At 56.8% G+C, this 22,941-nt stretch overlaps 2 protein-coding genes across 2 annotated transcripts; one reads left to right on the forward strand and one right to left on the reverse strand.

Annotated features, from left to right (window-relative positions):
* Positions 1 to 4,638: 4,638 nt before the first annotated feature.
* On the forward strand, positions 4,639 to 12,168 carry CHMP1A (charged multivesicular body protein 1A; the record flags this gene model as incomplete). The annotated part of the gene is made up of 8 exons (XM_080702853.1): positions 4,639 to 4,645; positions 4,774 to 4,935; positions 6,127 to 6,146; positions 6,750 to 6,827; positions 10,130 to 10,276; positions 10,890 to 11,018; positions 11,262 to 11,449; positions 12,147 to 12,168. 8 exons carry the CDS (start codon positions 4,639 to 4,641, stop codon positions 12,166 to 12,168), a joined length of 753 nt encoding a protein of 250 aa, XP_080558979.1.
* Positions 12,169 to 16,959: 4,791 nt separating this feature from the next.
* On the reverse strand, positions 16,960 to 21,589 carry DPEP1 (dipeptidase 1; the record flags this gene model as incomplete). The annotated part of the gene is made up of 10 exons (XM_080702043.1): positions 16,960 to 17,127; positions 17,206 to 17,341; positions 17,475 to 17,550; positions 17,624 to 17,708; positions 17,780 to 17,956; positions 18,093 to 18,162; positions 18,295 to 18,445; positions 18,535 to 18,667; positions 18,799 to 18,931; positions 21,486 to 21,589. The coding sequence occupies 10 exons, from the start codon at positions 21,587 to 21,589 to the stop codon at positions 16,960 to 16,962; spliced, it is 1,233 nt and encodes a 410-aa protein (XP_080558169.1).
* Positions 21,590 to 22,941: the final 1,352 nt, after the last annotated feature.

The following is a 22,941-nucleotide window of genomic DNA, read 5'->3' on the forward strand; positions in this document are numbered from 1 at the left end:
GGGGTACTGGGGTTCCTGGAAGCCCTTCTGCCTCTGGGCTACACTCCCAGACCTATCTTATACTTTTTTAATTTATTTTTGAAAACAGGGTTTCCTAAGCCAGCGCTGCTGGCTTTGAACCTGTGCGATCCTCCTGTCTCTGCCTCCCAAGCACGGGGATTACAAGCATGCGCCACCACGCCCGGCCTATTTTATATTTTATTTGGAAGCAAGGTCTCACAAAGTTGCTGAGAACCTTACTAAGTAGCCGAGGCTGGCTTTGAACCCGTGCGATCCTCCTGTCTCAGCCTCCCAAGCGCTGGGATTACAAGCGTGCGCCACCACGCCTGGCTTCACTGTTTCTCTTCTTATCCAACTAGAAATTGTGTGACAAGAGGCTAGAGTCCACTGCTCCCCTCAAAGTGTTAGGCATTTTTCTTAGCACCACTTTATTATATATCATCTTTCCCTTTCCCACTTGTTTTTCGTAGTATACTGTACACACACACACACACACACACACACACACACACACACACCACACACACCACACACACACACACACACACACACACACCACACACACACCACACACACACACACACACACACACACACATACACACACGGTCCTTTTCTCCTTATCATCAATTTCATTGATCTGCTTTATACTGAAACTACATTTTTTTTTTTGGTACTTGGGACTGAACGTAGGGGCATTTTACCTCCAAGGTATACCCAAAGCCCAGTTTTATTCTTTATTTTGAAGCAGAGCCTCACAAATTGCAGCAGCTGGTTGTGAACCTGCAATCCTCTTGTCTCAGCCTCCCAAGTACTGGGATTACAAGCATGCACCACTACACTCGGCTTGGAACTACATTTTAATTTTGATGCATTTTATATTTTTTATTTTAAAATTTTATTTTTAAAATATAAATTCACAGAAAATAGTAGTACAAAGAGGTCCCTCGAGCCCTTCACCCAGGTCTCCCCAATGCTGATATCTTGTATAAGTACAGCTATGCAGTATTAACGCCAGGAAGGTGCCCTTGGTCCAGGGCGTGGACAGATGTGTGCTATGGGGTCACCCGTGCCACGCTGATTGGGGCCAGGACTGTTCCATTGCCACAGAGGCCCCTCCCTGCAGCCCCTGGTAGCCACCAGTTCCCGGGCTGCCCATCATTAGTTTAGTAACCACCAGTGTCTTCTCCACCTCTGTCCTATGCGGAGAGCCATGTAGATGGAATCATAAATGTGACCATTTGAGATTGGACTTTGTTGTGCTCAGCTTCCCCCTACCCCGTGGTGCTGAAGTGGAACCCATGGCTTGAGGCAGACCAGAAAGGAATCGTACCACTGAGCTAGACCACAGCACCATATATGTATGTATATGGGGATGGAACCCAGGGATTCTACCTCCAAGATTCACCCCTTGCCCGCCCGCCCGCTCGCTCCCTCTCTTTCTTTCTTTCTTTCTTTCTTTCTTTCTTTCTTTCTTTCCTTCTTTTTTTCTTTCTTTCTTTCGTCTGGGGATGGAACCCAGGGGCATTTGACCTTCAAGCTACACCCTAGCCCTATATTTTTATTCTTTATTTTGAAACCGGGTCTCACTGAGTTACAGAGGGCCTCACTAAGTAGCTGAGGCTGTCTGCAAAGTTTCCCAAGCAGCTGTGGCCAGGTGTTTTCTGGGCTGTGTCCTCTGAAGGTTTGACTGGGCTGAGTATTCAAGATGGCTCACTCGCCGGGCTGGTCACTGAGACTGGTTGCTACCTGCTGTCAGGACTCAAAGGCCAGGCTTAGAATCATCACAGGGCTCACTCACTCACAAGGCCACAGGGTATGCCTGTGTGGCCTTGCAGGCCTCAGAGCTGGGCAGCCACTGATGCAGTTTGGCTTTTTTTTTTGTGTGTGTGTGTGTGTGTGTGTGTGTGTGTGTGTGTGTGTGTGTGTGTTTTTCAGTACTGCGGGTGGAACCCAGGGGCATTCTACCTCCGAGCTACACCCCAGCCCTATGTTATTTTTATTTTGAAAAGGGGCTCCCTAGGTTGATGAGAGTCTAACTACTTGCTGAGGCTGGCCTTGAACCTGTGATCCTCCTGTCTCAGCCTCCCAAGTACTGGGATTACAAGCGTACTTCCATCAACCCAACAAGTCCCCTTGTGCTCGATGTGGCTAGTCCCCGTCCCCACCTCGGGCCCAGGGGCCATGGATCCGCTTTGCTCTGTATGAGTGCCCTTCCTGGACACTTTATGTCCAGGAGCCACACACTGGGCTCCAGGCCGGCTCTTTGGGTGCACATGTTTCAGGCTGCTCCACTGAGCAGGACGTGAGTGGCCGGCTCCGTGCTGCCGCTGAGCACGCTCCCCTGTGTGAGCCTCCAGCTCCGACTTGGACCATCTTCACTCCTGCCCCTGCCAGACCAGCCTCTTCACACCGCCTTCTCCACACCCCTGAAGTGGTGCTGCGTGCAGGCGCTGCTGTGGCCGCTCCAGGAGACCGTCCCTTTCCGCAGACGTGCTACCACTCCAGTGATTCATGGCTTCTCAAGCCCCGTGAATCTGCGAAGCTCAACCCATCCTACAGAGGCTGGGCAGATGAAGCCCACCTAGGAAGGTTTCCTAACTAAACAGAAACGGGAGAAATGCCTCCTGGGGGTCAGTGCGGCTCTGTCTGCGCATGGTACGGAGTTCTCCAGCTCCCGGGGCACCAAGGAGGAAGACATCCCTGACACCGAGGGTGGTGAAGACCTTGATGTCACTACTGTGCTGCCGGATGCCATGAGCCTGCCCCTTCATCTGTGAGGTGGTGAACCCTTGGTGATAAGGTTGCATTTAGTTGGCTTCTCTGTGGCTAAAAGCATCCTGAGAGGCAAGCAGCCTTTTCCAAACCTCAGCCGAGGACTCTGGCCCTTCCTGCAGCCTTCTACCCTCAAATGAGGAGCTCCTACACTTCAAGTCCAGGCTCTCCTACGCCCAGGGCTTGCGTGTCACACTGCCTCCCGCTCGCAGCCCTTGATGGGCCCACAGAGCTCTGTGCAGCTGGCCAGCCCAGCATTCCAGGTGTCTTCTGTCTTGTCCGACCCATCAGCTGTGCCCCCGCCCTCCTCCTCCTCATCAGAAGCAGGTTCTGCTACTTCTACCTCCTGGTCCTTCCAAAGTGCCTTCTGCCACTGCCTCTTCCTGCCTAGCAGAATAGAGCAACAGGCCCGGGACAGGCGTCCTCCCTCAGGCTCTGTGCTCCCCTAACTCGCCTTATCATGGAGTCAAAGGAGACCTCCCCATGGCACAGACCCTATCATAGCTCCCTGTTTTAAATATGTGATGGCTCCATCCGCAACCCCATGATAATAGGCACTGAAGCCTCTTTTGACTTTTTCCTGCTTTGGTGCCCCTCACACACACAAGGTGTGGCCTTGGCTGCTATGAAGTACACCAGTTTGCCAAATGTTTTACTTTGTCCCACCCACACTGCACTCCAGCCTGGGCAGCCACCCTGCGCCTGGCCGCAGTATGTTTTCTTTGTGTGTGTGGGAAATGAACCCAGGGCATTCTGCCCCCAGCCCTATTTTATTTTTTCGTTTTGGAACAGAGTCTCACTAGGTTGCCAAGGGTGTAAGTATGGGGCTGGCCTTGAACCTGTAATCCTCCTGACTCAGCTCCCAGTTACGGGCATTACACATACGCACCACCACACCCTCGTGACTGTGGGATGTCTAAGGGTCAGTGACACCCAGTTACCCAGCCCTCTTCACCAAGCCCCTCTTGACTCTTCGTTTTGCATTTGCCACTTGGGAGCTCACCTAAACTCTCCCTGAACTTACCTATTCCACCAGAAATTCTAGATTTTTGCCTCCTATGCAAAAGTCCTGGCGACCCCCCTCCTCATCAGGACCCCAGAAATAAACTCCTGCTCTCCCCGAGCCTCCTGGGGCCTCCTACCTTCTGACGAAGCAGAAGGCCTTTGATGCCTGAGCGTCCCTGTCCCCAGGAGGCTGTCGGCGGCCTTCTCCACCTCCCTGTCTGACAGCTTGACCTCCTGCGGGTGCTTCTCTACCAGCTTCTCGGATTTTGGATTTGAATAGATGGAACCCTTCTTTTGCTCCTCACCTGAAATACACAGGTCATCCATGAGACCCCTGAGTGTTTTACTGAGTCGGGGGCGGGGCGGGGGCTCCCACCCTGGGTCCGGAAGGAAACCCGCAGCCAGGCAGCCGGGCGTCACGCCCCTCCTCGGCGCTCCGGAGCGAGCCTGGCCGGCGGGGGCGCTCCTTACCTTTCCTGGGTTTGGGCTTGCTTTTGGAAAGTCCCATAGGTGAGCCCACCGCCCGCCGGCGCGGGCCGGGGTCCCTGAGCTCCGCCGCCGCACAGCCTGAGTGACTCACAAAACCCGCCCTCCCGCGGCGGCGGCGCCGGTCACCACGGCAACCGCCGGCTCGCCCGCCCGCCCTCCCGAGGCCACGCCCACACAGGCTGCGGCCTTGGCCACGCCCACAGCCGCGCCCGGCCAGGCTCCGCCCCGAGCCCCGCCCGCGGGCCGAGCCGTCCTCTCGCGAGAGCGCGCGCGGCCGGAAGCGGCGGCGACCCCGGAAGCTCCCGCCGGCGCCGCGGGTCCCGTGGAGCGTCTCCTGGCCACCCCGAGGGGCGCTGCTGCCGGACTGGCCATGGACGGTAAGGGGCGCCGCCCACCGAGGTCGACGGGCTCCCGCGCCGGCGGGACTCGTTCCGCGGCCCCAGCCCACATCCGCACCGCCGTCACTCCCCCGGGCGCGACCTCACGTTCCGACCCGGCCCCGCAGGCCGGCCCGACATCGCCCATCAGCTGGACCCAGACCCCAACACGACAGCCGCTCCCCAGACCCCCTACGAGCCCTCCGCAGCCCCCTCCCTGCGAGCTCGCCGCGGAGGAAGGACAAGGGTGCCCGAGTCGGCCTTCGGTGCCCAGAACGTCTGGCCAGAGGGTACCCGAAAAGGCGATAGATGGTTGCACTCCCCGACCCAGAACACCACCCAGAATAGGAAAAGAGTTTTAGTGCCGGGCGCGGGGGAGAACTGCCAGCTCACCACAGTTCTGAGACAGGAGCTACACACCGCGTCCCACGGATGGGGAACAGGTCGGGAGGGGACCACCCCAGGCAGTCTGACTCCCGGATCCACCTCCGCTTCCGGGTTCCCAAAGAGCTAGCGAATCGGTGGCAAAACGAAGGTGGTTCCATTTACAGAAGCATTGAAGGGCTGCCATAGATTAAACGCAAAACGCAAAAGCACCTGCTCTGAGAGATGGCAGATTGGTAGGTGGACAGAACTCACTTGAAACTCCAGTACCCTCAGCGGGGGGCCTTGTTCTGCTTCCGTGGACACTTAGCAGCCTTCATTCTGGGCTGGCGGGTGAGCTGTTTGGGAGCCAGGGGTCACAGCCCCATCCCTCTCAGATTTAGAAATTGAGTGAATTATGCCGGGCGTGGTGGCGCACGCTTGTAATCCCCGCGCTTGGGAGGCTGAGACAGGAGGATCGCGCAGGTTCGAAGCCAGCCTCAGCTACTTAGTGAGGCTCTCAGCAACTTAGTGAAACCCTGTTTCCAAATAAAGTATAAAATAGATCTGGGAGTATAGCCCGGAGGTAGAAAGCCTCTGGGTTCCACCTCCAGTACCACCCCCCCCCAAAAAAAAAAAAAGAAATTGAGTGAATTGAGGTCAGTCTGAATTTGCCTGGTCTTCAAGATTTGGTGACTGGGACAAGAGGTTGGGTCAACAATGGGTTTACTCAAGACACTGTCTCATTGTTTGCTGAGTGTGGGTGGGAAGGTATCCTGCAATGAAAAATGCCTCAGAATTAGCAGCTTCTGAGCCAGTTTTCACTTTGCTATTTTTATCCATTTACCTTTGAGAAACTAGAGTATATAAAAATAGCAGGGTGTGGTGGTACATGCCTGTGATCCCAGTACCTGGGAGGTTGAGACAGGAAGATTGCAGGTTTGAGACCAGCCTCAGCAACTTAGCAAGACCGTTTCAAAATAAAAAGGGTTGAGGGTATAGCTCAGAGTTAGAATGCCCCTGGGTTCAATCCCTAGAGCCACAAAACTAAAGAAATAAATAAAAGTTCTACTTGTCATGATTCTTAAAATCCTCAAACCATTTCCTTTGTCTTTCAGATACTCTGTTCCAGTTGAAGGTATGTACTGAATAACCTTTTGCCTCAGCCATGTCCTGGTGACTAGCCAGTGAGGACAGAGAGCAGAAGTCACACTCAGACCCTAGATTAAAACAGCAGGGCTCAGACTGCTGACCAAGGCAGGACTGTCGAGTTGGCCAGATGACATGTTAATTCTGTCTTTGCTTCTGGCTAGTGGAAGCAGATCACTCAAGCTCATCCGTGAAAGACTGCGTGTATTATCTTCATGGAACACAGCCTGGGTGTCATGTGTGTGCCTTGATGTTCTGCCAAGTGTTAATAACTGTGGTCTAAAATCTTTAAAGAAACAGGGTCTGTGAGTCTTTTCCATCAGTTAAAAGTTCCTCTATAAGCAGGAATAGAGGTCTGTAAGCAGCCGTTTTAGCCTTCTGCTCTAGGGGAGAGTTTGAATTAGTATGTTCATTAGTAAGACAGGCACTTAGAAAACCCGTCCGAGCCCCCTTCTGTAGAGGACCCGAGAGGCAGGCGTCTCCTTCCTTCATCTTCTGAGTCTCAGCACTGACAGGCTTCCTCCCTTCTCAGCGTGGGTCCTGGTGGGTGGGCTCCAGGTGTCCAGCCCAAGACCTTATGGTTTCTGCTCAGTTCACAGCGAAACAGCTGGAGAAGCTAGCCAAGAAGGCAGAGAAGGACTCCAAGGCTGAGCAGGCCAAAGTGAAGAAGGTGCGTGCCATCTCACGTGTCCGTTCCTTTGGACCCTTATTATTTTAGTTTTGTTCCAGTGTCTTATTTTTGCGTGAGGTGCTTTGGGGGAGGAGGATGGTACTAGGGACTGAGCCCAGGGACATTATACCTCTGAGCTACCACCCAGCCCTGTCTTATTTTTTTTTTATTTGGAAACAGGGTTAGAGTTGCTGAGGGCCTTGTTGGGTGGCTGAAGCTTTCCTCAAACTTATAATCCTCCTATCTCAGCCTCCCAAGTACTGGGATCACAGGTGTGCTGTGTGAGATACCTTTTTTTTTTTTTTTTTTTTTTTTTTTTTTTTTTGGTGGCACTAGGGATGAAATAGAACCCAAGGGCATTCTTCCTCCAAGTTACACCCCAGCCCTATTTTTATTTATTTATTTATATTTATTTATTTATTTATTTATTTATTTATTTTTTGTAGCACTGGGGGTGGAACCCAGGGGCTTTTCTACCTCTGAGTTACACTCCCAGACCTTTTTTTTTACATTTTTTAAAATTTGGAAACAGGGTCTCCTAAGCCAGCGCGCACAGCTGGCTTCGAACCTGCGCGATCCTCCTGTCTCTGCCTCCCAAGCGCGGGGATTACAAGCGTGCGCCACCACGCCCAGCCCCCAGACCTATTTTATATTTTATTTGGAAACAGTCTCACTAACTTGCTGAGAGCCTCACTAAGTAGCTGAGGCTGGCTTCGAACCTGCGCAATCCTCCTGTCTCAGCCTCCCAAGCCCTGGGATTACAAGTGTGCGCCACCACGCCCGGCTTGTTATTTATGTTGAAACGGTCTCACTGAGTTGCAGAGGGCCTCACTAAGTAGCTGAAGCTGTCTGCGAACCCTGATCCTCCTGTCCCAGCCTCCCGAATGCTGGGATTGCAAGCGTGCCCACCACGCCCGGCTTGTGTGAGGTGCTCTCTGCATTGTGATTTAATCCTCGCTGTGACTCTGAGCCTTGCAGTATTTGCCTGTACACCTGAGACAAGCAGACACAGGGAAGGGTGCCTGGAGTGGGTCCCTCCTCCACCCGGCCCGGCCCGCAGTGCCAGCACAGGAGGACCGCTGTGTAGCCTTCACGCGCTTTCTTTGCATAGCGACTCGTCGTGTCTTTCTGACACCCTGAACTAGCTTTGCCCTAAATTGTGTAGAAAGTGAGCTCTGGCTGTCCCTGTCATGAGCTGATCTTTTTAGCATCTTTCTTTTCAGAGCTGGTACCTTGGGCATCAGGGTCTGAGCAGATGGGCCTCCATGGGGGCAGGCTGTGGCTCGCTGGGGGACTCTCCTGGCGAGGTGGGGCAGTGCCTTGGCAGAGACTTTGAGCTCAGCAGTGCACCTGTCTGTAGTGTGGCCTCATTGGTAGTGCAGCTGCAGGGAGCGAATCCTAGCGATCCTCACTCACGTGCAGGCTCCAGGGCAGAGGGACTGGCAGCTCTTGTGCGTGTGCGAGGGCTTGCGCCGCCTTGCCCTGCGCTCCTGCACAGCGGTGGCTGGGAGGAGCCGTGCAGGCCGGGCGCTGGCGGGACGGAGCCTCGCCCTCCTTGGATATCTCTGTTCCTGCGCGGGCTGAGGCCTGCGCATTGTGTTTACAAAGCTTGCAGTTGGTGTGTGTAGCAGTACAGGACATTCTACCTCCAAGCGACACCTCGGGGCCTTGCGCATGCGAGGCAGGGGCCTCCACTGAGCGCTAGGCCTCCACCCCTTTTTATTTTTTATTTTGAGGTAGGATCTCTCTGAATTACCCAGGCTGGCCTCAAACTTGTGATCCTCCTTCCTTAGCCTCCCAAGTTACCGAGATTATAGGCATTTGCCACTACGCCTGGCCTCACAGATTTCTTTTTTCTTTTTGTTTTTGTTTTTGTTTTTGTTTTTGTTTTTGTGGGTCTGGGGATGAACCCAGGGGCATTTGACCTCCAAGGTACATCCCCAGCCCAATTTTTAATTCTTTATTTTGAAACAGGGTCTCACTAAGTTGTGGAGGGCCTCACTAAATAGCTGAGGCTGTCCACGAACCGTGATCCTCCAGTCTCAGCCTCACAAATGCTGGGATTACAAGCGTGCGCCACCACGCCTGGCTCCTCACCAATTTCTTATTTTGGTTTGTTTTTGTGGTACTGGGGTTTGAACACAGGGATACTCTAGCCCTGAGCTATATCCTCATTTCTGTTTACTTTTTGTGTGTGTGTGTGTGGTACTGGGATGGAACCCAGAGGCATTCTACCTCGGTGCTACACCCCCAGCCCTATTTCTATACTTCGTTTGGAAACAGGGTCTAAGTAGCTGAGGCTGGCTTCGAACCTGTGCGACCCTCCTGTCTCGGCCTCTTAAGCGCGGGGATTACAAGCGTGCGCCACCACGCCCAGCTAGCCCTGTTTACTTTTTATTGAGACAGGGTCTTACTGAATTGCCAGGATGGCCTCAGACTTGCAATCCTGCTTCAGCCTTCTTAGTTGCTGGATCGCAGGCAAACGCCACCATGCCCAAATCTCAGATTTTGTGGGGGATATTGAGGATTGAACCCAGGGTCATTCTACCTCCGGACTACACTTTCAGCCCTTTTTATTCTATTTATTTATTTATTTTAAATTTTTTGTGTAACAGGGGTTGAACCTCGGGACATTCTACCTCCAAGCTGCATCCCCAGTCCTATTTTTTAGTCTTTATTTTGAAACAGGGTCTCGCTGAGTTGTGGAGGGCCTCACTAAGTAGCTGAGGCTGGCTATGAACACGGATCCTCCTGTCTCAGCCTCTTAAGTAGTGGGATTACAAGCATGTGCCACCACGCCCAGCTAATTTTTTCTTTTAAACAGGACCTCACTATGTTTTTGAGGCTGGCCTCAAACTTGTGACACTCCTTTCTCAGCCTCCTTAGTACTGGAATTACAGGCATGCACCATTGCTTCTAGCTTCTTAGATATAGATAGATAAATAGATAGATATAGATAGTGTGTGTGTGGTACTGGGGATGGAACTCAGGGGCATTCTACCTCTGACCAACACCCCCAGCCCTATTTTTTTATTTTTTATCTTGAAACAGGGTCTCACTGAGTTACAAAGGACCTAAGTCGCTGAGGCTGTTTGCGAACCGTGATCCTCCTGTCTCAGCCTCCCGAGGGCTGGGATTACAAGTGTGAGCCACCACGCCCAGCTCTTACAGATATTTTTGATGAGTACAATTTTGGAGGACTGAAAGGGCTCTGGAGAGGCCAGCACCAGGCTCCTAGCAGGGCATGCAGTTATGCAGACAAACCACTAAGTGCACCCTGAACATATTGCCCTGAATCTTAGGCCCTTCAGCAGAAGAATGTCGAGTGTGCCCGAGTCTACGCCGAGAATGCTATCCGCAAAAAGAACGAAGGGGTCAACTGGCTCCGCATGGCCTCTCGTGTGGACGCGGTGGCCTCCAAAGTGCAGACAGCTGTGACCATGAAGGGGGTGAGTGCCTGTGCCTCCGTGCTGCCCAGGAGGACTGGCCAGCGTGGGCCAGGGGCACCGAGGTAGCGGGAGCACTCCAGGGTGCGGGAGGGCCACGTGGTGGCGGGGCCTCGTGGCCTCCCACCAGGTGCAGAGTGGCATGCCCGGCCTGAGGAGGCGCGGCACAGCCCTGGTTCCACGGCGGGAGACCCGGCGTGCCCTGGCGTGGCTGCGCGGGGGCTCCTGGCCTCTGCTCACTTCAGCGCATTTCCTGAGGACCTGTCCTTTGTGGGCCACCCTTGCTTGCCCTTTTTTTTTTTTTTTTGGAGGGGGGGGTTCCTGGAAACCCTTCTGCCTCTGGGATATATATATATATATATATTTATATAATTTTTATTTTTTTTTGGTGGTACTGGGTCCTGGAAGCCCTTCTACCTCCGGGCTATACTCCTAGACCTATTTTTACATTTTTATTTGGAAACAGGGTCTCCTAAGCCAGCGCGCGCGGCTGGCTTCGAACCTGCGCGATCCTCCTGTCTCTGCCTCCCAAGCGCGGGGATGACAAGCGTGCCCACCACGCCCGGCTCCTTGCTTGCCTTTAATCCTCTTCCCTCCCCCACCTCTCCTATCCCAGGTGACCAAGAACATGGCACAGGTGACCAAAGCGCTGGACAAGGCCCTGAGCGCCATGGACTTGCAGAAGGTCTCTGCAGTGATGGACAGGTTCGAGCAGCAGGTGCAGAACCTGGACGTGCACACATCGGTATGTGGCTATCGTGGCCGGACAGCGCACCAGGAGCGTGGTGGCCGGCCTGAGCTCACTCCTTGGTGCCACTAGAGTCCTCGACCTGGGCCCTGCCAGTCCCTCCAGAGGGAGGGCCCTGGGGAGGCCCAGATGGGAGAGCAGCACGTAGCAGAGTGGGCTTGGTGGGTGCTGGGGAGGCGAGGGGTGAAGGGCTGGGGAAAGCGTGCCGGAAAGATTGGCTCAGACACACCCCTTCCCCAGGTGATGGAGGACTCCATGAGCTCGGCCACCACGCTGACCACGCCCCAGGAACAAGTGGACAGCCTCATTGTGCAGATCGCCGAGGAGAATGGCCTGGAGGTCCTGGACCAACTCAGCCAGCTGCCTGAGGGTGCCTCCGCCGTGGGCGAGAGCTCCGTGCGCAGCCAGGAGGACCAGCTGTCTCGGAGGTGGGCCTGGGACAGCTGTCCTCAGCGCCCTGCTCTGTGCTGGGGGCAGGGGTTGGAGGCCATGAAGACAGAGTGGGCTGGGGCTGCAGCGCAGCCAAACCATCTCCCTCCCTCCTGTGGGTTGGCAGGGAGGGTGGCAGATCTTAGCTCCAGGGAGACCTGTTGGTTGGACCCTGAAACACCGCCTCGTAAGCATCTGACTGTTGTGGCCAGTCTCGCAGAGCGGGCAGGAGGCGTCCCATGCGTGGTCACACTCATCAGTCTACATACAGCTCACTTCAGAAGGGGAAGTTGCTGGGGCAGCAGCTCACACCTGTGATCCCAGTTACTCAGGAGGCAGAGGCAAGAGGATTGCAAGTTTGAGGCCAGCCTGGACAACTTGACTTCACGAGAACCTGTCTCAAAATGAAAAGGGGTGGGAATGTAGTGCGGTGGTAAAGTGCCCCACGTTGACCCCCAGTACCAAGGAAGAGAGAAGGAGTGGAGTGGGGAGGGAGGTGCTTGCTGTTCCTAAGAGTGGCACCTGGTGCATGGCCGTTTCTGCTGTTTTCTGCTCCTCAGCCTTGGAAAGCTGAACAGGTGGGGCACGTGAGCGTGGGATCAGGAGGAGCTATGGCTCCTGGGTCGGCAGCAACACGAGCGCAGTGTGTCAGACAGCCGCTTCTTGCCGTCTCACCAGGGTCTTGTTGATTTCCAGGCTGGCTGCCTTGAGGAACTAGCTGCGCCCTGTGTGCACCCCCGCCCGGAGTGCGCTGGAGGCTCCGTCCCTCTTCCCACACCTCGCCTTCCGTGACCTGCGGAGCCACAGCTCCTCTCGGCTCCTCTCACCACCGAGCCTGGCCATCCTCACAGCCACTCCTACTCCTCTTAGGTTGGGCGGTGGGTCTGTGTCTGGTGGTGATGACTTCTGTGGCTCTGGTGACAGCTGGGGCTTGGCAGGCATCCTCCCGCTCTGCTGTGTGTGTTGATGTGGAATTGCCTGACGGGGACCGGCCAGAGGATGTGTATGGACTTCAGCCCTGTGCGTGGGGCCTTCAGATTCCAGGACTGCGCCCTGCTGCCTGCTGACACCCAGTAGGGTCAGGGTCCGCCCTTTGCCAGGCAGCCCTGGAGGCCGCTCCCCTCCTCCTCCGCAGACAGGAGGGCCCACCATGTGGACAGACCGCCCAGGGAGGTGCCTTGGACCTGTGTGCTGGGTGTCCAGGGCCCCAACGCTGTCCTGGACCTGTCCAGTCACTGGCCCTCCGTCATCCCATGGCTGGGGCCTTGGCCCCTGCTGCCAGCTGCTGAGCCCAGCTGGGGCCTCCTGCCCTTCTCCCTCAGTTACAGGGACAGCTGTTGCCCAATCCAGTCCAGGTGTGCCTGCCCTGGGGTCCTTGTCCTCAGGCAGCACCCCCAGAACCCGGGCGTCTCCAGCCACCTGGCGCCTTTCCAGGCCTTCCCAGTGCCTCGCTCCTCAGTGGGGTGCCACTGTGGGTCTGCCGCTCTGGATCGTGGGCCCTGGCCGCCTCAGCCAGAAGCCGGAGCGGCCGTGAGGGAGCTGGACCGTCCCCTTGGCCCACAGCCCGCACTGCAGCCCTTTGAGGACAGGTGGTTCTGAGACTTGCTGGGTGGCACCAGAGGACTGGGCACAGGCTACTGTTTTGTTTCCGTTTTCTAAAGTTTACTTCATGTTCTCAAGGCCCCAGGGTTTTTGTTTTTTGCCAAAGTAGCAGGTGGCAGGTGGGGCCTCCCGGGTCACAGCTCTTCCCAGCACGGGTGTGTGGCCAGTGCTGATCACACAGCTGCGGGCCTTGCGGCCCACCGTGCCTGGCTCTGACTTCTGGGCCCAAGAGCCCGTGGTGTTGTATAGGGTGAGTGGGTGGTGGAGGGGGTGGCATGGGCAGGTCCTGGCTGTGGCCCCTGAGGCTCCTCCAGAATCCTGGGCGCTCCCTTGCCCCTGAGGCTGCGGAGCTGTGTGGAACACTCGTGGGATGGGACGCTGGGTTTGTGGGGAGACAGCCGCCCTTTTCCTAAAATGCCATTGTAAGTAAATAAATTGATGTCTGGAAACTTTCTCACGCTGCGCTGTGGTGGCCTTGGGCAGGGCTGGGGAGCCAGGGCCAGCCCAGGGCCAAGGGGGCCTGGCAGCTCAGCTCCGGGAGCGTGGAGGGCACTGGTCTGTGAAGCCCCCCAGGCCACGCAGCCCTGCAACCAGTTGCACCATTTCCTTTTGTATGTTGAAATATATTTTTTTCAGTACTGGAGATTTAACCCAGTGGCATTCTACCTCCGAGCTTCACCTCCAGCCCTTTATTTTTATTCTTTATTTTGAAACAGGATCTCACTAAGTAGCTGAGGCTGGCTATGAACCTGCGATCCTCCTGTCTCAGCCTCCCAGGTATTGGGACTACAAGCGTGGGCCTAACCTAAAGCTAACATGAAAGTTGAAGGTTGCTCACACCGGGTCTGAGTTGGGGTGTTCCTTCAGACTGTCTACTGGCCCAGCCTTTGCTCCAAGAGGCCCCGGCGCCTTTCCAGGGTGGACCCGTGTCACCGCCGCCGGCCTTCACGCCGCCTGGAAGTGTCTGTAGCTGCCACGAGCCAGACTAGGCCCTGTGTGTGTCCGAAGCCACGAGTCCACACACCTCTAAGAGTGAGCCTGGCTTTCCTTTGGTTTCGTGCTTGACACTAGAAGCCTGGCTCTGTGGTCACCACATGGTTTTCAGCTGAGGACAGCCCTGCTCGTGTCCTGATGGCCACGCCCATCCAGCCGCAGCCCTCTGCCGCAGCGCCTTTGGGGCGGCCTGCAGAGGGGAAGAGGGCTGTTCAGCCCCAGCAGCCCTTGCTTCAGACCTGCCCCTTTCCACCAGAGAGCTGCTTCCGAGTGAGCATCACCCTGCTTTCAGGGGACCTCCTGTACCCACACTGCCCTCTGGAGCCTGTTTTCAGGATTTCCTGACCCCGTGGGGGCTCTGGAAAGACCTGTGTTTCAGAAGATGGGTCTGTCAAGCCGGGCGTGGTGGCGCACGTTTGTAATCTTGCTCTTGGGAGCCTGAGACAGGAGCATCGCACGGGTTCAGCAACTTAGTGAGACCTGTTTCCAAATAAATTATAAAAAAGGTCTGGGAGTATAGCCCGGAGGTAGAAAGCCTCTGGGTTCCACCCCCAGTACCACCCAAAAAAAAAAAAAAAAGATGGGTCTGTCACTGGTCATGAGTTTGGGGAGTTCTCTAGAGACAAGGAAACCTCCACTCAAACCTTTCCGTCCAGACTCTTGTGTGTGTGTGACGGGATACTAGAGATTGAAGCCAGGAGTATTCTATACCCCCAGCCTTTTTTTTTTTTTGTACTGGAGATGGAACCCAGGGGCTTTCTAACTCCTCCTGTCTCAGTCTCTCAAGCGCTGGGGTTACAAGCGTGCGCCACCACGCCCGGCTTATTGCTCTGTTTTCAAACGGTCTCACTAGGTTGCTGAGAGTCTGAATGCCTTGCTGAGGCTGGCCTTCTGACTCAGCCTCCCAAGTACTGGGATTACAGTACTGCTCCGCTGGACTCACTGAATGCCACACCCGGTCTTTTCAGGTTCTTGACCACATTGCAGAAAAGAATTTAAGGATGCTTAAGGAAGAGCTCTCTGGAACCACATGTGTGCTAGGATGGCAGGGCAGCTTGTGCCCTTTTCTCTGGATGCTCTGGTCTGCTTTGGATGTAGTTAAGATGATTTTAGACCAGTTTCGCAGCTTTTCTTGTGAAAAAATGTCCCATTTAGCAAAGTAAGGCATGATGATGCTTCTGTGGCCCGCCAGGGGACCCTTTCCACAGCATCCAACCCCCTCACCCCAGCTGGAGTTTTCCCCTTCGGCTCCTAAGTGGTCAGCAGATGTCCTTCCAGGTGCCCAAGTGCACCTGGTGCAGTGGGACTGCTCGCTGGACACACTGTAAAGGGTGCGGAGGCAGAGCCCGTGCCAGTGGCTACAGCCTGCAGGTGGACAGGCACCTGCTTTCCCTCACTGTGGGTGTCCTGGCATGCAGGGGACTGCAGAACCTGGGTGACCCTGCATCCAGACTCCGAGGGCTGTAGTCAAACTCCACTGGCCTTCTCCCAGGGAAGCCGAATCTGAAAAGGACATGTGGCCGGGAAGCTCCACCTCCCAGAGGGCACTCGGGGCCAAGCCACTTCTGCCCTGTGTCCAGGCACAGTGGTCTCAACAGCTCAACACACACTTGGGTCCTGCCCCCATCATGTCCCCACAGAATGCACCACAGGACACGCCCCAGAGGGCCTCGGGAGGCACTGAGCCTGTCCCCACCAGAGAAGAGCAAGGTGCTGGCAGCGGGTCTGCAGGGCCTGCCACTGAGTGGGTGAAGTGGCCTGGAGCCTGCTCCATCCAGAACTCACTCAGCCACGAATCCAGAGAGGCAGGACCGAGGGATCTGCACTGCCAGTGCCAACGTGTGGACTTTCCCAGGCCGCAGAGCCGCAGCAGGCAGGGGTGGGGATGTGCAACCTGATGTGTGTGCGTGAGCCCATGTGTATATGTATATGTGTGTGGGGGGATTGGCCTGGAGCATGGCCGTAGGGTTTTTTGACACTAGAGATTGAACCCAGGGGCATTTACCTCAGAGCTACACCCTATTTTATTTTTTTTGTGTGTGGTACTGGGGTTCCTGGAAGCCCTTCTACCTACAGGCTACACTCCCAGACCTATTTTTTTAATACTTTTTTTTTTTTTAATTTGGAAACGGTCCCTTAAGCCAGCGCGGCTGGCTTTGAACCTGGGCGATCCTCCTGTCTCTGCCTCCCAACCGCGGGGATTACAAGCGTGCGCCACCACGCCCGGCCTTATTTTTATTTTGAAATAGAATCTTGCTAAATTGCTAAGCGCATGCTTGTAATCCCAGCACTTGGGAGGCTGAGACAGGAGGATCACACAGGTTCAAAGTCATCCTCCGCTACTTAGTGAGGCTCTCAGCAACTTAGTGAGACCCTGTTTCCAAATAAAGTATAAAATAGGTCTGGGAGTATAGCCTGGAGGTAGAAAGCCCCTGGGTTCTACCCCTAGTACCCCCCCCACACACACACACAAAAAAAAAATTGCTAAGTTGCTGCGTGGCCTGGGCCTGCGATCCTGGCTGTACCATACACTTTGAAAGTCCCTAAGCAAGGTGTGCAGAGCCCTTTGTTAGACTTCCTGGGCTCTCTCTGGCCCTTTGGCCCCAAGCTTAGGCACGCCCATGCCAGTGACCACCCCAAGGCCATGCTAACACCACCTGCCCTCTGGATGTTCCGGAGGGCCCACCCTAGGGCCCAGGAGCTGACTGCACACTCCCTCAGGACTTGAAGGGTCATTTCTTTTATTGTGGGCCCACTGTGTGCCGTGTGCTGAGCTGCCCCCCAATAAGCCCAGCTGCCTGCTCAGGAGACGTGGGCCTTGTGCATGGGCAGCAGGCTTCTGAGGCCTTGGGCTCCTGGACCAGCCAGTCTTCCCTGAGCCCGGGGAGCCCTGACGGGTTCTGATTCCCAGGTGTTAAAGAGAACACAGGCTGAGAAGCAGGGGTGTTAGAAAGGCCAGCAGGGCCCCGGGCTTGCGGTGCAAGCTGGGGGCTTCCGAGTAGCCGTATGACGTCCTGCAGGAGCCGTCCAGCTGGTCCAGTGGGATGGGCTCCTCCTCGGGACTCTTTGAGTGATCGCTGGCCTAGGGGCGGACTCGGGTCGGCAGCTTGCCCAGCAGGTGGGAGGGCAAGGGAGGAGTGTGGGACCTCCCTGTGCTCACCTGCTCCACTGCCTCAAAGACCCTCAGCAGGTTGTCAGCCAGGGCGCCCCTGACCTCGGCCTCTGTCCAGTTCCTCCTGAGCAGCTCGGCGATCAGGTCTGGGTACTTGGAGACGTCCTCCAGCCCCACAGGGAGACTGTCGAGGCCAAGAGAGCTGGGCTGCCCCGCGGAGTGGCCCCCCGAGCAAGATGCCCCTCCCCTGCCCCCTCAGGACACTGGTGGGGTCGCAGGCCCTCCCGCTCCTCACAGGACGAGGTCTCAGTCCTTACCTGGAGACGCCGTCATAGTCCCCTCCGAGGCCCACGGCCCCAGGTCCTGCCACCTTCTTGATGTAGTCCAGGTGGTCTGTTTGAGTGGCAGGTGTGGGTCCCAGGTGAGGCCCCTGGCCAGCCCCCAGGGCAGCTCACGCCCCACTTACCGGCCACCTGGGACAGGGAGGCCCTGGCTGAGCAGGAGACGTACTCAGTGTAGAAGTTTACCATAACCAGGCTGCCAGTGTCCTTCTGCTCAGGAAGAGAGGGGGGCTGAGTGCGGTGAGGACCCCGAGGCAGGGGCTCCCCCACCAGCTCCTCACCACCATCTGGAGCACATCGTCAGGCACGTTCCGCCGGTGCCTGCATAGGCTGTAGGCCGAGGAGTGGCTGAAGATGACTGGGGCCTTGGACAGCTGCAGAGCGGCCTTCATGGTGGCTACAGACACGTGGGCCAGGTCAATCATGACACCCAGGCGGTTCATCTCCTTTACCACGTGCTGGGGGAACAGAGGCAGGTCCATCTCAGGCCGAAATGTGGGCTGCACAGTGTCCCTAGACTCTTCCGTGGCTGGAAGCCGGAGCCTCAGAGCGGATGGGCCCCTCCTCTGGGCCTGTGGTCTGTGTCCCGCTCACCTGCCCAAACAGAGACAGCCCTTGGCTCTCGGCCTGGTCATCCCCTCTGTCCACCAGCCAGTTGTCAGCCCTGCAGATCAAGGAGCAGACGTCTGAGGAGTGGAGTGGGGGTCTCGACATCCCCACTGCATGGCAGGCAAGACCTGGCTGGGCCCACAGGAGAGGGGGTGCTGACTCGCCCTCCCGATTGCAGACCCCTCACCAGGGCGTGTTGCAGCTGTGGGTCAGGGTCAGGTAGCGCATGCCCAGATGGTAGAGCGCCCTCAGTACACCCAGGCTGCTGTCGATGGAGTGGCCGCCCTCCACGCCAATCAGACTGGCCACCTTCCGCTCCCGGAAGGCCTGCCGAATGCCTGCAGAGAGCCGGAGAAACAGTAGAGGCAGCGCCAGGGGCCCCTCTGGGAACCAAGCCTGGGTGGGGGCTCCGGCTGGCTGGGCCTACCTGCACTGCTGGTGACGCACAGGAAGGTCTCAGGGTACAGTTGGCACATGCGATGGACGACGTCCATCTGTTCCAGCGTCCGCTTCACAGCATCTTTGTTCTGGGTGTCGCAGGGTACGTACACAGACCAGAACTAGGGCGGCAGAGGTGCTGATGGTGCCAGCCCTCCCCCCAGGAGGCACACTGCCACCAGAGACGATCACCCCAGCCAGCCCCCAGGAGATGGCTGGGCCCCAGAGCAGGCGAGGGACAGCGGGGGCCTACCTGGCCGCCCACGAAGCCAGCCTCCAGCTTGGGGATATTGGTGTGCGTGTCAGCCAGAGTGGTGAGGTTGGCCCTCTCGTCTCGCAGCTGGTTGTTGAACAGACTCAGCATCTGCCAGGGCAGGTCGTTGTGTCTGGGGGACCAAGCAGGGGCCCAGGTGGGTCTGAGCGCCTGCTCTGACCTGGGGCCCGGGCTGCTGGCTGCAAGCTGTCAGTCTCTACTTCCTGCTTCTCCGGCTCAGGATTAAAGCCCCGGCATAGGAGTGAAATCGTGCCTGTTACCCAGACAAATCTATGCACAGGTGAGCATCCTGTCCCTGCCCCCAGGCCAGGTAGCCCTGAGCTGAGCAAGCCTCCCTTCCAGGGCTGGCGGAGGGCGGGCAGGGACCTGGGGCCATCTCTGGCCACTCCTTGCTAGAGGGCTCATGCTCCAGTGTCTGGTGTTAAATCACTCCCCAGGAAAGGCAACTGGGCCTCCCACTAGTCTTTTTTTTTTGGGGGGGACACTTTTTTTTTTGGTAGTACTGGGATTCCTGGAAGCCCTTCTACCTCTGGGCTACACTCCCAGACCTATTTTTACATTTTTATTTTGAAACAGGGTCTCCTAAGCCAGCGCGCACGGCTGGCTTTGAACCTGCGTGATCCTCCTGTCTCTGCCTCCCAAGCGCAGGGATTACAAGCGTGTGCCACCATGCTCGGCTTGGGAGGGGGGGCACTTTTTTTTATTTTGCAGAACTAGGGATTGAACTCAGGGGCTTTCTGGGCATTGTGAGCTACACCCCTGGCCCTACTTTTTATTTTTTATTTTGAACAGGGTCTCATGAAGTTACCGAGGGCTTCACTAAGTAGCTGAGGCTGGTCATAAACCTCTAGTCCTCAGCACTGGGATTACAATTGTGGGATTTGACTAACAGACCAGGGACTGGGATGGGCTCTGCCTGTCCCCAGCACTTGGCACAAGTGGCCATGATGTCAGAGTGGGTGGGAGAGAGACTGGGTGTGCTCAGCAGGTGTGGCTGGCAGGGCTGGGGAAGGGACTTCAGTCCTCGCGGATGCAGCACCTGCTAGGATGCCATTTGCGGGTGGGCTCTCCCTTCCTCAGACCCAGTAGAAGCAGCAGCCTGTAGGGCTGTGCTCAGGCCTCCTGCCCTCTCCCCCTCCAGAGAATGCAGGATGGGAGGGCAGGGCCTGCCCCTCAGGGACTCCCACCTTGCCTAGGGCCAGGTCAGGTGCTGAGGTGAGCCAGGCGACCCACCCCCATCTGTTTGTCCCACAGTGTCCAGAGGGTGAAAGACGGCCAGCTCGGCCCAGCTGTGGGTAGGAGCCTGCTGGCCCTGTCATCTGGCCTCTTTCCTTGGTAACGACTCATCTTAGCAGGGCACTTGACCACTTGGAATGAAGAGTCTTCACTGCCCCATAGCTGGGTGTGGCCTGTGACTGGTCACAGAGACAGCCCTTGACAGATGGCTGTTTGCTCACCCCGGCCCCTCTTTGCGACGGCTGAAGCTGGCGCAGCCATGTTGAGCCGTAAGGTGATGGCGCCGAGTCTGGGCACATGGATGCCACGCCAAAGCCCCTGGAACGACTGGTCTGGGTCTCTTACCAGCAAGAGTGGCTAAGGCAAACTGAGCCCTACGGCTGGTTTTGACTCTGACTCGGGTGCCCTTGGCTCTCTGCTTCTTTGGACCAGCCCAGGTGCCCAGGTCCTGCTTCTAAGCACCCTGCCTCTCTCTGAGCCATTGGACCCTCACAGGGGCCCCTGTCCTGAACGCGGATCCCTCTGTGTGCCCAGCCACCCTGAGGCCCTAGAGTGAAGGACAGCACCCTGGCTTCCCTGGGCCACATGGCTGGAGTCCCCGGCCTGGGTGCCCAGTCCCTGGCCCAGATGGCTTCCTGCCACCTAGCAGGGATTCTGGGGAGGGAGGCCAGGGAGGTGACTCAGAGGCAGAGCTCCTGACTCTCCATGGCCAGCAGGAGACGCCAGCGAGCTGGGCCAGAGCTTGGAGGAAGGAACAGAGCAGGCGGATGGCAGCCGCCTCCCTAGCTAGCTCGGTGGCCTGAAGAGCACAGCACCAAGGCAGCTGCGTGCCCACTAGCCCTTGTTTTGGTACTGGGGATTGAACCCATGGGTATTCTACCTCCAAACTACACTCCCACTCTATTATTTACTTATTTATCTATCTTTTATTTATTTATTATTTATTTATTGTTGCGGGTCTGAGGATGGAACCCAGGGGCATTCTGTGTGTGTGTGTGTGTGTGTGTGTGTGTGTGTGTGTGTGTGGTACTGGGGGTGGAACCCAGGGGCTTTCTACCTCTGGAGCAGGTACTGGGCGGGCAGGAAGCTCGAAGTGTCCCAGGGCAACAGAGGTGGGGCTGGATGCACTGCAGCAGAGGGGACCCGTGACCCCAAGTGTGAGACAGGCAGTGGGGTCAGGAGCCAGAGGAGGAGCAGAAAGATGTCCAGGGAGAAGCCCCACCTGCGACCTCCAGGGGAGGAGGCTGAAGTCGACAGCCAGGATGTGGCCCCTCCCTTGGACACACAGCGAGTGAGGGGTGGGAGCCAGGATCTCAGGGACCCCCCAGCCCTGGGAACCTGGTCCCTACCTCCTTCCTGCAGTGAAAGTACAGTTGGAGAATCTGAGTCCCACCAGCTCCAGCCAGACTCCTCCCGAGGTGGCCACTCACCCGTCAATGACAGGTGTGTCCTGCATGATTCTCTCTGCCTGCTCCCGGAACGAGTCTGCAGCACAGATGGCCACCAGGGGCCAGAGCCACCAGCTGGCTGACATTACGAGGCCCCGAGGATCTGCTTTCATGGCTCCTGGTGGCTCAGTGATGGCCTGGCTGGCCTGTGCGTGGGGGACACCGCTCAGGACTGTGAGACGGCTCTGCCTGTCAGGAGAAAGTGCGGAGGCCTTTGGTCTGGCAATTGATGCTGCGAGCTCCCCTGTTTACAGCTTCCCGTGTTCAATGAGTAACCAGCGCCTCCCTCCAAGGGTGGGTAGAATGGATGGCCGCAGACCCAAGGGCTGGGCATCGCTGTCCAGGCCAGGCTGAGGTGTAGCCAGGCTGGGATTCCAGACCCAGGGAGGGGCCGGAACCCACGTGGAGTACACTGGCCTAGGAGCGTCAGTGGCTGGCGAAGGTTAGCCACCCGCAGTTCTGTGGCCGGCCTGCCAGTGCCTTGACCCTGGGTGGCACTGAACCCTGGTGCAGACCCACCCTGTAGGTCCCCACTCCTGGCAGGTGGCAAGGCTCCAAAGACCAGAGGCCAGGGCAGGGGTCAGGGTTTCCAGGTGTCCCACTCCCATGCCAGGGCGGCACCAGCTCCTCTCCCTTCCTCCTCCCTGCGAGAAGGAAGGCTCTGCACCCCGTAGCCGTTGCCCGGGCAGGTGCCTGGACTCTGAGCTCCAGTTTCACTGCGGTTGATAGCACCTTCGGCTGCTTGGCGGGTGGCAGCTGACCTCTCCACTCTTCCTCCCCCATCGCTGTCATACCCGGGGAATTCAGGGGTCTTCAGTGCCAGGCCCTCCCCCAGTGCCCTGGCCAGGAACTGATCCAGGTCATCCCCGCACTAGCCCCTGTGTGACCTCTGACCCTGAGCCGGAAAGACCCCATCGACGGCCCCCTGGTCTGAGTCTCGTTTGGGCCTCAAAGGAGGCTGCTGGGCTTTGACCTAATCAGAGCAAGAGCACAGCATCAGAGTGCCTGCCGGACACCCGGACGCGGCCTCTGCCGCACTTGGTATGCCTGGTCTCTGGGGGCAGTGGCGGTACCTCCGCCTGTGGCCAGCAGGTCCTCCTCCAGTGCCGGCGTCCACTCCTACTGGGCCGCCCTCACCTGCCTCTTGGACAGGAGGGGCAATTTTCCTGCTAAGGCTGGACGTGGTGGCGCAGGCTTATAATCTCATTTTATTTGGAAACAGGGTCTCACTAAGTTGCTGAGAGCCTCACGAAGTAGCTGAGGCTGGCTTCGAACCTGTGCGATCCTCCTGTCTCAGCCTCCCAAGCGCGGGGATTACAGGCGTGCCCACCACGCCCGGCTTCTAGCCTGTGTTCTTGATCTTTTGTTTTTTTGGGGGGTTGGGGGGATACTGGTGGTTAAACTCAGGGACACTCTACCATTAAGCTACATCACTAGC

The sequence above is a fragment of the Muscardinus avellanarius genome (genome assembly GCF_963383645.1).
Source record: "Muscardinus avellanarius genome assembly, chromosome: 10".
Classification (NCBI taxonomy): Eukaryota; Metazoa; Chordata; class Mammalia; order Rodentia; family Gliridae; genus Muscardinus; species Muscardinus avellanarius.